The sequence below is a fragment of the Callorhinus ursinus genome, unplaced genomic scaffold, assembly GCF_003265705.2.
Source record: "Callorhinus ursinus isolate GAN/ISIS: 27379988/994484 unplaced genomic scaffold, GSC_fseal_2.0 scaffold15, whole genome shotgun sequence".
Taxonomy (NCBI): domain Eukaryota; kingdom Metazoa; phylum Chordata; class Mammalia; order Carnivora; family Otariidae; genus Callorhinus; species Callorhinus ursinus.
The window spans coordinates 34,431,179-34,443,422 of NW_027397077.1; the positions used below are offsets into that span (position 1 = coordinate 34,431,179).

A 12,244-nucleotide genomic window follows, 5' to 3' on the forward strand; every position below is an offset into this window, starting at 1 on the left:
AACTTGAGCAGAAAAGCTGGAGTTGGGAAAGTTTGGGAGAGGAAACTTTGTTCTGCTCGTGGGTCACGTATGTCCCCGAGACTGGCATCCAGTGCTTGTAGCAATCTTTGCCTGGAATCTTACTTAGCTTGTTGAGCTTGTCCTTCTCAATTTAGCAGCACCCATGAGCCACATGCTTGACGCCAGAGGGAGAGAAAGGACAACCCCAGGCTGGCTCTCGTCTCGCAGCCTTTTGCACTTGCACCTTTCCTCCCACTAGGTGGCAAACGCCAACTGCACACGAAGAACGCGAAGCTGCTGTCCCTCAGTCACAGGTCCAGATACGGGCACTCCGTGCAATTTTAATTTTTCTTCGGTGTTCCGGCAGGTCTGAAATTGAACTGCCAGCCTGTATAGCTGAGCTGTGTGTCTCAGGCCAGAATCAGGTCAGGGTTTATTTTGAAAGTGGTGTGTGGAAGACTTTGCAGGTCAGAGTAGTTAGAAGAGGACTGAGCTTTTTCTTGAACTGAGGTACTTGGTGCTCTCCACTTGAGTCATACTTGAGGGTAGATCGAACAATGAGCGGTGGGTTTGTTTAGGGAGTGCTACAAAGTATTAGAGGAGAGGGCAAAGGGAGGAGGACACAGAGCTTAAAAGAAGCATTTGTATTTTCTTTCTTTCTCTCTCTCCCCTCCTTCAGTCCTCCCTCCACCCCCCTCTCCCCGCCCTCGCCCCCATTCCCTTCTTCCTTTTCTCAGACAAAAGTTGGGGCTGCCGATAAACTCCTAGAGCAGACTGTTGCCTGCAATCTCAGATGTCAGGCCCTGGAAATAAATTCTCTCACGCTCTCTCCTTTGCCTGTTGAACTTGATTTCATTTTATCCCTTCCCCATTTGGAAAGGAGTCAGTGCCTCAGCCCAAGCAAAGCAAGTTAGTGACAAAGAAAATGTGATTTTCCCAGTAGATGCAAGTGGATGTTGTCTTCTTGCAAGGACGTTAAAAATTAAAAATAATCCCACGTAGAGTCACAGTGCTGGAAGACACCTTGCAAAACCTGTGAGAGGACATGACAGTCTAAGCGTGCTGCTTAAATCTGCTCAGGCAGACGGGCTCTGGAGCCGAGAATGTGTTTTTATAGTTTCTCAGGACAGCTTTCGTCATTGTTCATTAGTCTTAACTGTCAGAGATTTTCTTCAGCCTCCGCCAAATCCCTTACATAGCAAGAGAGGCCCCTTTTCCCCTGAATTGTCATCGGCAGCGCTCCTTGATTAATTACGAACATTTTTTTCAGGGCTAGTCTGACTTCTCAAATATTTTTCTTGGCCACACTGGGATCTCTGCTTACGAACACTTGGATTCAGACTTCTTTTATTTTACTTTTTCTCCTGGGAAGTAGATGTATCATATTATTGCTAGACCATTTAACCGTAGATTAACACAATGACCCATAACCAAATCCACAGGATGAGTTTTCTCAAAGAGCTGCTTTTCTCTTCCAACTACTGCAGACGGATGTAGCCATACGGACTTCTTCATCACCTATATAGCACTCCTTCCATGGACATCTGTTACTGTAACCCTGCATTGTTTAAACATTTTTATTGCAACACAAGGAGGTAGAATGTAAATATTCTTGGCGTGGGTGGCCGACTATCATCTTTCATAACTGCTCTGAAACTGTGGTTCTTTTCCTGCCAACTGCTGATGTTCGCTATTATTTCTTCCCTGTTCCTGTGGACTGTGCAGTGATTGTAGTGAGGGAAGGGTCTGACATGCAGAATCCATGACTTGATGACTTTTCCTCCTCAGGTGGACCCTGATCAGGATGCCTCTCGAAGCAGGTTGCGAAATGCTCAAGAAAAGATGGTGTACTCCCTGGTCTCTGTGCCTGAAGGCAATGACATCTCCTCCATTTTTGAACTAGACCCCACCACTCTCCGTGGAGGTGATAGCCTTGTTCCAAGGTATGATTCTAAAATGGCTTATCCCGAGTGAGTCAGAGCTGGTGTATGTGACCTGGCTGGGCTTTTTGGAATCTAAATCATACTGCCTTTTTTGAAGCATTTGTAAAGGATTTATTCTGGTTGCCCATTGGAATGTCAGCTGGTTTTTTTATGGCTCATTAATTACAAGTTCTCAGGAGTTGGATAAGAAGTGCTTTATTTAGGTAAACAAGTCAAACTGTAAGCTCAAGTAGCTCCATATTTCTAGTTTCCTCTACTCATGTCCTCACTCCCAAACTTGAGGTCTCCTAGTCAACTGAATAAACAGTTGTAAAGAAATTCTGGAAAATGAGTATGTAGTAGAGTATTGAGAAGTCAGATCAGTGTTCTTTGGTTATTTTGTTAAATGTGACTCTTAGTTTGTTTGCATAAGAATGCATTTTGGTGGAAGGAATAACTGGACTCTAAGGGGGATAAAAACTCATGCTTAACACCAAAATCAGCAGCATTATTAATAATGACTTACATTTATTGAGTGCTGACTACATGCCATGTTCAGTGCTAAATACTTTTATTTGTGTTACATAATTTCATCTTCACAACCACCTCGTCCCCCCCGCCCCTTGAGCTAGGTATTACTATTTGCCCCTTCTTCTAGATAAAGACACTGAAGCTCAGAGAGTTGAAGCAACTCATCACACGTCAGCCAATCCCTTTTGCAGAGCCCAAAGTCTTAAATGTTGAAGACAGACAGGGTTGTTGGGGGCAATTCTCATTGGCACCTGTAGGTTTTACACATGGCCCTTCCCCCTGAGTACCACTTTGTGTTTCGTTAGTCATGTGTGTCCTTGCCCTTTCCCTGTTTAACCTGTCGGTGAAACTGTAAGTGCAGTGTGGGTGCCATCAGCAGAAGAGAAGCTTCTCTCGTGCTGTCGGAGTGATGAACGAGGACAGTGTCCGCGTAGAAGAGATTTTACATTGCAAGGAGGCCTTCCATTGCCATCCAGTAAAGGGTTACTTGGTTCTTAAACTTTGCTGGGTTGTTAATTCCTTGAGAATCTGGGGAGAGCTAGACATGTTTCTCTAGAAAATCTCAAGTATGTGCACAGCTTTGCATTCTCCAGGGTTGGAACTCCTGATTTAGACTGCTTTTTTGTTGTTGTTGTTTTTTAAATAACAGATTTGTTAAGATGTAAGTCCTATGCCATACAATTCACCTAAAGTGCTCAATTCAGTGGTTTTTAGGGGATGGGCAGAGTCGGGCAGCTATCATCACAGTTTTAGAACATTTTTCCCCAAAAAGAACACTATTCCCTTTCTCCATCACTCTCATTTCTCCGTGTTCCATCTCCAGCCTTAGACTCACCTGTGTCCTGTCTTTAGTGATCTGCCTGTTCTGGACATTTTGTATAAATGTAACATGTGGTCCTTTGTGGCTGGCTCATTTCACTTAGTATTTTTAAGACTCATCCATGTTGTAGCATGTATTAGTATTTCATTTTATTTTATTGCTGAATAATATTCCATTATGTGGTTATACCACGTTGTATTCACTTATTTTTTCATATTTTGTTTTTCTAAAAGAAGGGTTAATACCCATTCTTTTTTAAAAAAATGTTATTTATTTAAAGTAATCTCTGTGCCCAACATGGGGCTTGAACTCATGATCCTGATCTCAGATTTGCTTGCCCTGCTGACTGAGCCAGCCAGGCACCCCATATTTATCTACTTATTACCTGATGGCCTTTTGGGTTGTTTGTCCTTTTTGGCTAATATGCAGCTGTGAACATTTGTGTACACATTTGGGGGGGGGAACATAAGTTTTCATTCTCTTGGGTATGTATCTAAGAGTGGAATGCTACGTCATATGGTAACTGTCTAACCTTTTGAGGAACTGCTAGACTGTTTCTCAACATGGATGCACCATTTTACATTCCGGCCATGTGTGTGTGAGGGTTCCAATTTCTCTACATTCTCTCTCTCCAGTACTTATTACTGTTTTTTATGTGAGCCATCCTGGTAGGTGTGAAGTGGTATCTTATTGTGGTTTTGATTTGTGTTTCTGTGAGGCCTAATAATGTTCATCATCTTTTCATGTGCTTTTTGGCCACTTGTGTATCATCTTAGGAGAATTTTTCCCATTTAAAAAATTGAGTTGTCTTTTTATTATTGAGTTTTAAGTGTTCTTTATTCTAGATATAAACCCCTTACCAGATATGTGATGTGCAAGAATCTTCTCCCATTCTCTAGGTTGTCTTTTCACTTTCTAGATGGTGTCTTTTGAAGTAGAAAAGTTTTTAATTTTGTTGAAGTCCAATTTATCTGTTTTTTCTTTGATTGCTTAAGCTTTTGCCCATTCGAAGGTCACAAACAATTCTGTTGATGTTTTCTTCTAAGAGTTTTATAGTTTTTGCTCTTTACTCTTAGGGCTTTGATCCATTTTGAGATCCCTTTAAAATATGGTTTGTAGTATGGTACATTGCTTTTTATGTTTTTTAAGATTTTATTTATTTTGAGAGAGAGAGTGTGTGTGTGTGAGTACAGGGGGGAGGGGCAGAGGCAGAGGGAGAGAGAGAATCCCAAGGGAACTACATACTGAGTGCAGAGCCCAATCCTGGGCTCAATTTCATGACCCTGAGCTGGAATCAAGAGTCAGATGCTCAACTGACTGAGCCACCCAGGCACTCCAGTAGATAGCTTTTTAAAAACTTCCTTTCTCATTGACTTGTTAACTAGATAAGTACAGGTCTATAGAACCCAATTGCATTTTGGTTTAAGTAATTTTCCATTTGTCTTGTCCTCTGTTCTGGTAGTTATTTAATGAATTTGGTTAGGTTCCCAGGAGACAAGGGAATGGCATTTATATTACATGCTAAATATTTTAGTTTGTGAGGGATAGCAAAGAACAGGGACCCTGTGATTTGAAATATCACATTGTTTTATTAGAAGGTGCTTCCTGGCATTCCCTTGGCAAGGGGAGTAAGGTGCTAGTTGGCCCTATTCCCCAATGGGTTGGAAATCCATATGATCCTGTAGGAAGGGGGAAGTTGAGTCCAAGATTTGAGGTCAGATGGCCAAGCAGCTTTGGCTGGTTAGAGACTCTGCTTCTATATCCACTTCGATTCATCTCTGTTTCTCTTTTGGAAAACTCTTGGTGGACAGTTGTCCATAGGTAGATGGATTCTAAACTCTTAAACAAGGCAAGTCTTGTATTTACCATGGAAAAAGTGTCTGGTATGGTCTACCAGTGTTAGTTACCAGTTATCTTGGACTTTAAAGATTTTTATCCATTCTTGCCTTTGACCAGCAACCCAGGAGCCAGAATTGAATGACCTTCTTATTCATTGGTCTTGTGGAGGGATAAAAAAACCTTAGGAGTAGTACACTCATTCCCCTGCATCTTAAAGTTGTGCTAAATATTGCTTGTTTGAAGATCAGGAAGTCTGAAAGTAGATAAATGAATGTCTCGGAAATGGTATCAGCAAAAGAATTTTTGTGATAGTTACTGGTTAAAAGAATCTTTCCAAGCCAAAATGAAAAGGATAATGGCAAATCCTGGATATACTAAACAAGAGAATAAGATTGCAATATATGTAAAATAGAGGAATTAAATGAATATTGGGAGAGCATCCGGTTTTGTGGCTGTTTTGTAATTGTCCTGATCTCATGGCTTTTAAGTTAAGGATTGGGAATGGGACTTGGGATGAATTGATAGAATGACTTTTGTGTCTTAAATATAATTTGACCTAGAACTTTATAGAATGTAATCATCCAATTAAAAGCTAAGCTCCAAGCTTTGGTTATACTTTGAAATTAAGAAAATTAGTCCAAGTCACACTCAGAAGAAAAAGAATTACAAATCTCTGTCAGATTTCTTGGTCATGTTGTTTGACCTGTATGCATTCTATTTTACGTAAATATCACTGCATTTGCCCTTACTTACAGCATTCAGGGCAGTTAGAATGAGGGAAAGCGGAAGGCAGAGAGGATGTACTGAAGATAGGTGTCTGGTTTGAGGCTCTCCCCACCCTCACCCCTTTTCCATGTCTCTACCATTGCTCTAAATTCCATTTAACACAAATGATGTCCCTAACGCAAGGACCCCTTGTCTGCCCCAGGTCCAACAATGTTCAAAGTTCCAAGTCCAGTTTTCTGTAACAAAAAACTTCCATGACTTTCTGAAGCTTCCTTCATCTCCTCCTCTAAAGGTCCTTCAGTACTCACCTTGACTGTCTGCCAACTTAATGCTTTTTAATGTGCATTTCCCATTACTTAGTATTGCTTGGTGTTCATTGATCTTGTCTCACTAATGTGGTAGATTCTTGATGCAAGAATTATGCCATTATTTCTACTGCTTCCTTAAAGCAAATTAAAAACATTGTAAAATTATCCATGTTCACTGTAAAAAAAAAAACAAAAATTGTTAACATCACAGAGAGCAAAAAAGCAAATAAAAATTACATAAAATTTAACTATTGAGAGATAACCACTGTTAACATTATGGTTTATGTAGTTTTAGACAGGTCTCTGGGCACACAGATAACATGTATATGGTTTATCATAAATAGAATTATAAGCTGTTTTTAACATTTTTTCACTGAGTATGTTCTGTACATATTTCCAAGTATATAGGGATTATAATCACCTTAAATGTTTAGTATTCTAGTGTATGTACTACAATTAACTAGTCCATTATTGAGACATTGGATTGTTCACAGCTCTTGTAGATAATGCTTTGTTGAATGTCTCTATGCCCCAGTTTGTACTTGGGCTGCCATTTTAAGTGAAAAATCTAAAAATGGGATTGCTAGGTGAAAAGGTAGATACATTTTACTTGTTTTGTAAAGTGCCAGACTCCCTTGCAGAGTTTCACCTGTTTACACTCTTACCAGGAGTGTGAGGAGAGGTGATTTCCCTAAGCTCTTGTAAATACTGGGTTATGTCAGTCTCTAAGATCTTTGGAATATGGTAGAGTAAAATGATACATAGTTTTAATTTATATAAATTATACTAAGGAGATTGAATGTACACTTCCAAGTTTATTGGCCATTTATATTGCTTTATTAAATTACTGGCTTATGTCCTAGTCTCATTTTCATTTCCAGTATTCATGTTCTTTTCTTACCGATTTTAAAGATCTCTTTATAAATGCAGATTAATAACGTTTTTATGCTATGTGGTATTCTTTCATTTTCCCAGGTTGTCCTTTCAGCTTTGTTCCTGATTTTTTTGTCTTTGTTTTTGTTTTGCTTTACAGAAGATATAAAATTTAAACTGTAGTAAAAGATGTATACATCTTTGACTTTTAAAATTTATGGACCTTCCTACCACAAGATTATTAAATATTAACTCATATTTATCCTAGTAATTTTATTTTTTGCTTTTTTGATCCATATGAAAATTTCACATGTTGCTTTATCACCTCTCATGGTATGCATTAATATAACTCAGGAAATACTTGTTGCTTTGCCTCCTCAGTTTGTTCTGAGATACTCATTCATAGGAGTGATCTTATATTTAGAAATATAGCATATCCCAATGTTAGAATCCTGATGAATGATTTCTTATTGTAAATATACTAGAACATATCTCAGTGTGCAGCCATTTGCTTCTCAGTCTATATTGTGTGTATTGTGTATATAGCAAAACACCATTTTGGTATCCTTTTTTTTTTGGATAGAATGTATTCTAGGCCAGTGGCTATAGAAAACCTAAAAATTCCTGTCTCCCAAATCCTTTGTTTTCCCCCTTTAGAAACTCCTATGTCCGGCTCAGACACCTGTGCACTAATACCTGGGTTCACAGCACAAATATCCCCATCGACAAGGAAGAAGAAAAACCTGTGATGCTGAAAGTAAGTTCTGGAACTTGGCTGCCTCCTTTGGTCTTGTGTTCCCTAATGAAAGGGCTTCTTTGAGAACAGATGGGGGCGTAGGGACTGCATTTTGTTGGCTTGGCCAGTGTGTGGTCATGGACAGACTTGAATGTAGTGAAAGAATTCTCTCCAAGGGACCTGGCTAAAGCAAGCCCAGGCTTTTTGAAATAACCAGAACTTCTTTATTCCATGGCTTTTGCCCTAAAAGTTGAGCAATTGTCTGGATTTCATGTCTATCTGAAGGATGATTTTTGGCTGGGAGAATGTTTGCTTATGCCTTGAGGCACATCAGATACCTAGTCGGTTTTCCCCAATCTTTATTATTTCTTTTCTCTCTGTGTATTTAAATATACTTTTATTTTTTTTTTTGAAAGTTCTCTCAGCCCCTTTAATTTCTCTCCCTGAACCCCCCTCTCCTTCACTACCTTCTCTAGGGTCATAGAGCATAAATTCACAAACATAGGGATTTTGTTTTTAAAAAGTGAAATGATGCTGTCACATTTTTTTTTAGTGAGGGGGGAGGTCACTGGAATTTTTTTCTTCTATTTTTATGAACATTTTCAGGTATATAGAAAAACTGAAGGAATGGTACATTGTCTACCCTTATCCTCTGAGTCAATAATTACCACTTTGCTCATTTGCTTTTTCCTTATGTATTTATAAGCATGTTTTTAAATTACAAGTCTTAACATGCTTCCTTTAACAAATGAAGGTATAAAGTGATACCAGAGCCTATTTTCTGCCTCACACGTCCCCATCATAAGAATCTCCAGAGGTAACAACTGTTAATGATTTGGGGTGCTTCCTTCCAGATGTTTCTCTATGTCTAGTTAATTTGAACTGCAAGATAGCTCCAGCTCTCTGGATAGCCCAGTGTCCCGTAAATATAGTGTTTGATTAATGTGTTGCTCTCTCAGTCCAAGAGACAGTTCCATAAAGACCCTTCTGCTTTTCAGATCGGCACCTCCCCTGTGAAAGAGGATAAGGAAGCATTTGCCATAGTTCCAGTTTCCCCTGCTGAGGTTCGGGACCTGGATTTTGCCAATGATGCCAGCAAGGTGCTGGGCTCCATAGCTGGGAAGCTGGAGAAGGGCACCATCACCCAGAATGAAAGAAGGTGAGGTCTTCCCACAAGAACCAGACACACTCATCCTCAGCCACTGTGGATTTTTTAAATCTCTTGCTTGCAGAAAGAGAAAACGCCAACTCTGAACGTCCTTGTATGAGAGGAGCAGGCCTTAGCATTTATACGTGGCTTCAACTTGTGGTTTTCAAAAACCACATTCACTTCTTTGAAAGTCTCTAAAGTCGAAAAGATTGGTCTTTTTCTTTGTCTCCAGTTTGCTTCTGGAACTACCTCACTAAATGTTAGGAGCCAGTGTTACTCTGGGATAAAATTTGATGGCTCCTATCTTGTGAAGGTGGTTATCCTTTTGTGGACAATAATGTGTTGTGTGTATTTTACGCTTTTTGGTGATTGGTTGTCCCTTTCAAGGAAATTGGGAAGAATGGATCTGCTTGTGTTTAACTGGCTCATTAGGCCTGAGTCGTCCAGGGTGAATCTTCCAGCCTATCGGACGTTGAACATTTCCCATCTCTAATAGCTTCTTTCCCCCTAAGGTCTGTAACCAAGCTGCTGGAAGACTTGGTTTACTTTGTCACTGGTGGCACTAACTCTGGTCAAGATGTACTTGAAGTGGTCTTCTCCAAGCCCAACAGAGAACGGCAGAAGCTGATGAGAGAACAGAACATCCTCAAGCAGGTTTGTGAGATGCGACGTACGGGAATCTTTGTAAGACATCAGTGGGATCCCTGCTCTTATACAGGGACATGGATGTTTCCCACCTGGAACGCTTGATCAACTGACTTTTGGAGAAAACAGACTTGATTTTATAGAGCAGTTTCGAGTTCCTAACAATAGCGAGTGTAAAGCACAGAGTTTACATATACCTCCTGCCCAGACATGTGCACAACCTTACCTATCATTAACATGCGCCACTGCAGTGGTCCATCTCTTATAGTTGCTGAACCTGCATTGACACATCAAAATCCCCCCAAATCTGTAGTTTACATTAGGATTCGCTCTTGGTGTTATACACTCACTCTTTGGGGTTAGGCAAATGTATAATGACATATCCATCATTATAATATCATGCAGAGTATTTTCACTGTCCTAAAAATCCTCCATACTCTGCCTATTCATCCCTCCTTCCCCTCACCCCCTGGCAACCACTGTCCTTTTATTGTCTCCATCATTTAGCCTTTTCCAGAATGTCCTATAGTAAGAATCATACAGTATGTAGCCTTTCCAGACTGTCTTCTTTCACTTAGTAATATACATCTAAGATTCCTGTGTCTTTTCATGGCTTCTTAGCTCAGTTCAGTTGAAAACACACTTGTTGAATGTCAACGTGTGAGCATTCACCTGTTAGGAACTCCGAGAAGAGTTCACCTGAAAACTTTATTTTCATCAAAAATTATAGCAAGTGCTGTGTGTCCTTAAGGTTATTTCATATGTCTGGGAGATTTGGAGTATTTGATAAATAGGGAACTCTATAAACCACCACAAAATCTTACCATAAAGAATGAGTAAATGGCTTATAGAACATATATAGATGGCATTATATGGCATAAATTTAAATAAATTGGTGTACAGACAAATTATAGGGGGGTAGGTGACAAGGGTAGATGAAGTGCACAGAAATGCATACCATATAGTTCTGGAAAGCTATACATTGGCTATATTCTTGGCTTAGAAATTCCTGGCCACTAAACCCCAAAGAAAAACATATTAGTTATTAGTCCTACAGTTCTCCATAGGAACTTGGGATTTGAGAATCTTTTCTTCTGTCAGTTGATGATAGACAAAATTTATTAACACTCCATCATGTTTCAGCAAGGATTTCCCATCCAAGAATAAATCGTGTCCAGCTGTTTCATGGGATGACTCCCAGATTAGACCTCAGGCTCCATGCCAATGCTCATTTTCCACCATAGTAATTCCTTGAGGGGCCAGAATGGTCGGATTCCATGGCAGAAGCCTTCATTGAGCACTATATTTATGCAACTGACAGTTATTATCCCCTTTTGTCCTTAGGACCCCCTGGGGAGCTGGGTGGTATTCTTTCCATTTTACTGAGGAGAAAACCAGAAGTTACCTCGACTGTGCTTTATACCGCTAGGGAATAATGCAGGAGTGTGATTTCAGCCTAGAATCTGCTGATTCCAGAGTCTGTACTCTTCACTGTTGCCCTTCACACCATACTTGCAAGTGTTTGAGAACCAGTTAAGTCCAGGTGGCCTGAATTCAGTGAGTAGCTAGTCCCAGTTGATGGACTGCATATAATATTCAGGTTATTGATGTTGATCTAGAGAGAGTTGCCGGTGCAGGCCTGCCACCTGTGAGGTTATATTAGTTTGGGACACAGGGCTAGCCCTTAACACTCTAAATGATGGCAGTGTCTGTTCTTCTTTCTCACAATCAGATCTTCAAGTTGTTACAAGCTCCATTCACGGACTGTGGCGATGGCCCCATGCTGCGGCTGGAGGAGCTTGGGGACCAGCGGCATGCTCCTTTCAGACATATCTGCCGGCTCTGCTACAGGGTCCTGAGACACTCCCAGCAAGACTACAGGAAAAACCAGGTTGGGATTCGGGATTGATCTAAGCTCATATACTTGCCTCATGAGTTTTAAGTCATATCGGTCGTTACTTAATTGCTAGAGAATAGTTTATTAAATTTGCACTTAGAAAGGAAACACATTTTTGCAAGCCTGAGAAAAAGACAGAGTCCCTAAGAAAAATACCTGAGAAGTCCCCTTCTGCAGCCACCTTTCAGTGAGATTTTTTTTTTTTTACATTTCTAGTGTTTTTTTATAGCACCGTACCTTAAGGTTTAGGGAAGTGATTGCATGTGTTTATATTAAAGGTAGAGCAGAATCTTTTCTTCCTGCTTCCTTCCACATCCTCCATGTCTGCTGGTAACTTTCTCTTTATTTTGGTTTTGGCTAATGTTTTATGACATTCGAAGTCCTTGTGTATGTCATGGCACTGTCTATATTGCCCTCTCCCCATAAAATAAAGGTTCTAATCTCTCTGGGGTTTCCCATCAACTTGAGATTTTTAAGGAAACCTGTGAACTGTGTTGTCACATTTAGTAGTTCTCAGCTGGGACTAATTTTGTCCCCCAGGAAATACTTGGCAATGTCAGGAGACCCTTATGAGTGTCACCACTTGGAGGTGCTGCTGGCATCTAGTGGGTAGAAGGAATGTCCAGGAATGCACACGACATCCCCGGACAACAAACAGTTATCCAGCCCCGAAAGTCAGTAGTACTGAGCTTGAGGAGCCCTGCACTTTGTGACATGAAGTACTGTAGGTGCACAGATGATGCTTTTGATAACCTTGACTCCCAGTCTCTGTATTGTGTTACGAAAGGCTTTTGTTT

At 40.3% G+C, this 12,244-nt stretch overlaps 1 protein-coding gene across 8 annotated transcripts in view; it reads left to right on the top strand.

Moving 5' to 3' along the window:
* The window catches only part of ITPR1 (inositol 1,4,5-trisphosphate receptor type 1), a 322,408-nt gene that overhangs the window by 142,210 nt on the left and 167,954 nt on the right, over positions 1-12,244 (top strand). For all 8 annotated transcript variants that reach the window (XM_073901575.1, XM_073901576.1, XM_073901579.1 and 5 more), the window contains 5 exons: positions 1,789-1,943; positions 7,677-7,776; positions 8,754-8,914; positions 9,418-9,559; positions 11,283-11,441. In XM_073901575.1, coding sequence (XP_073757676.1) covers positions 1,789-1,943; positions 7,677-7,776; positions 8,754-8,914; positions 9,418-9,559; positions 11,283-11,441 — 717 coding nt within the window. The remainder of the gene's footprint in view (positions 1-1,788; positions 1,944-7,676; positions 7,777-8,753; positions 8,915-9,417; positions 9,560-11,282; positions 11,442-12,244) is intronic.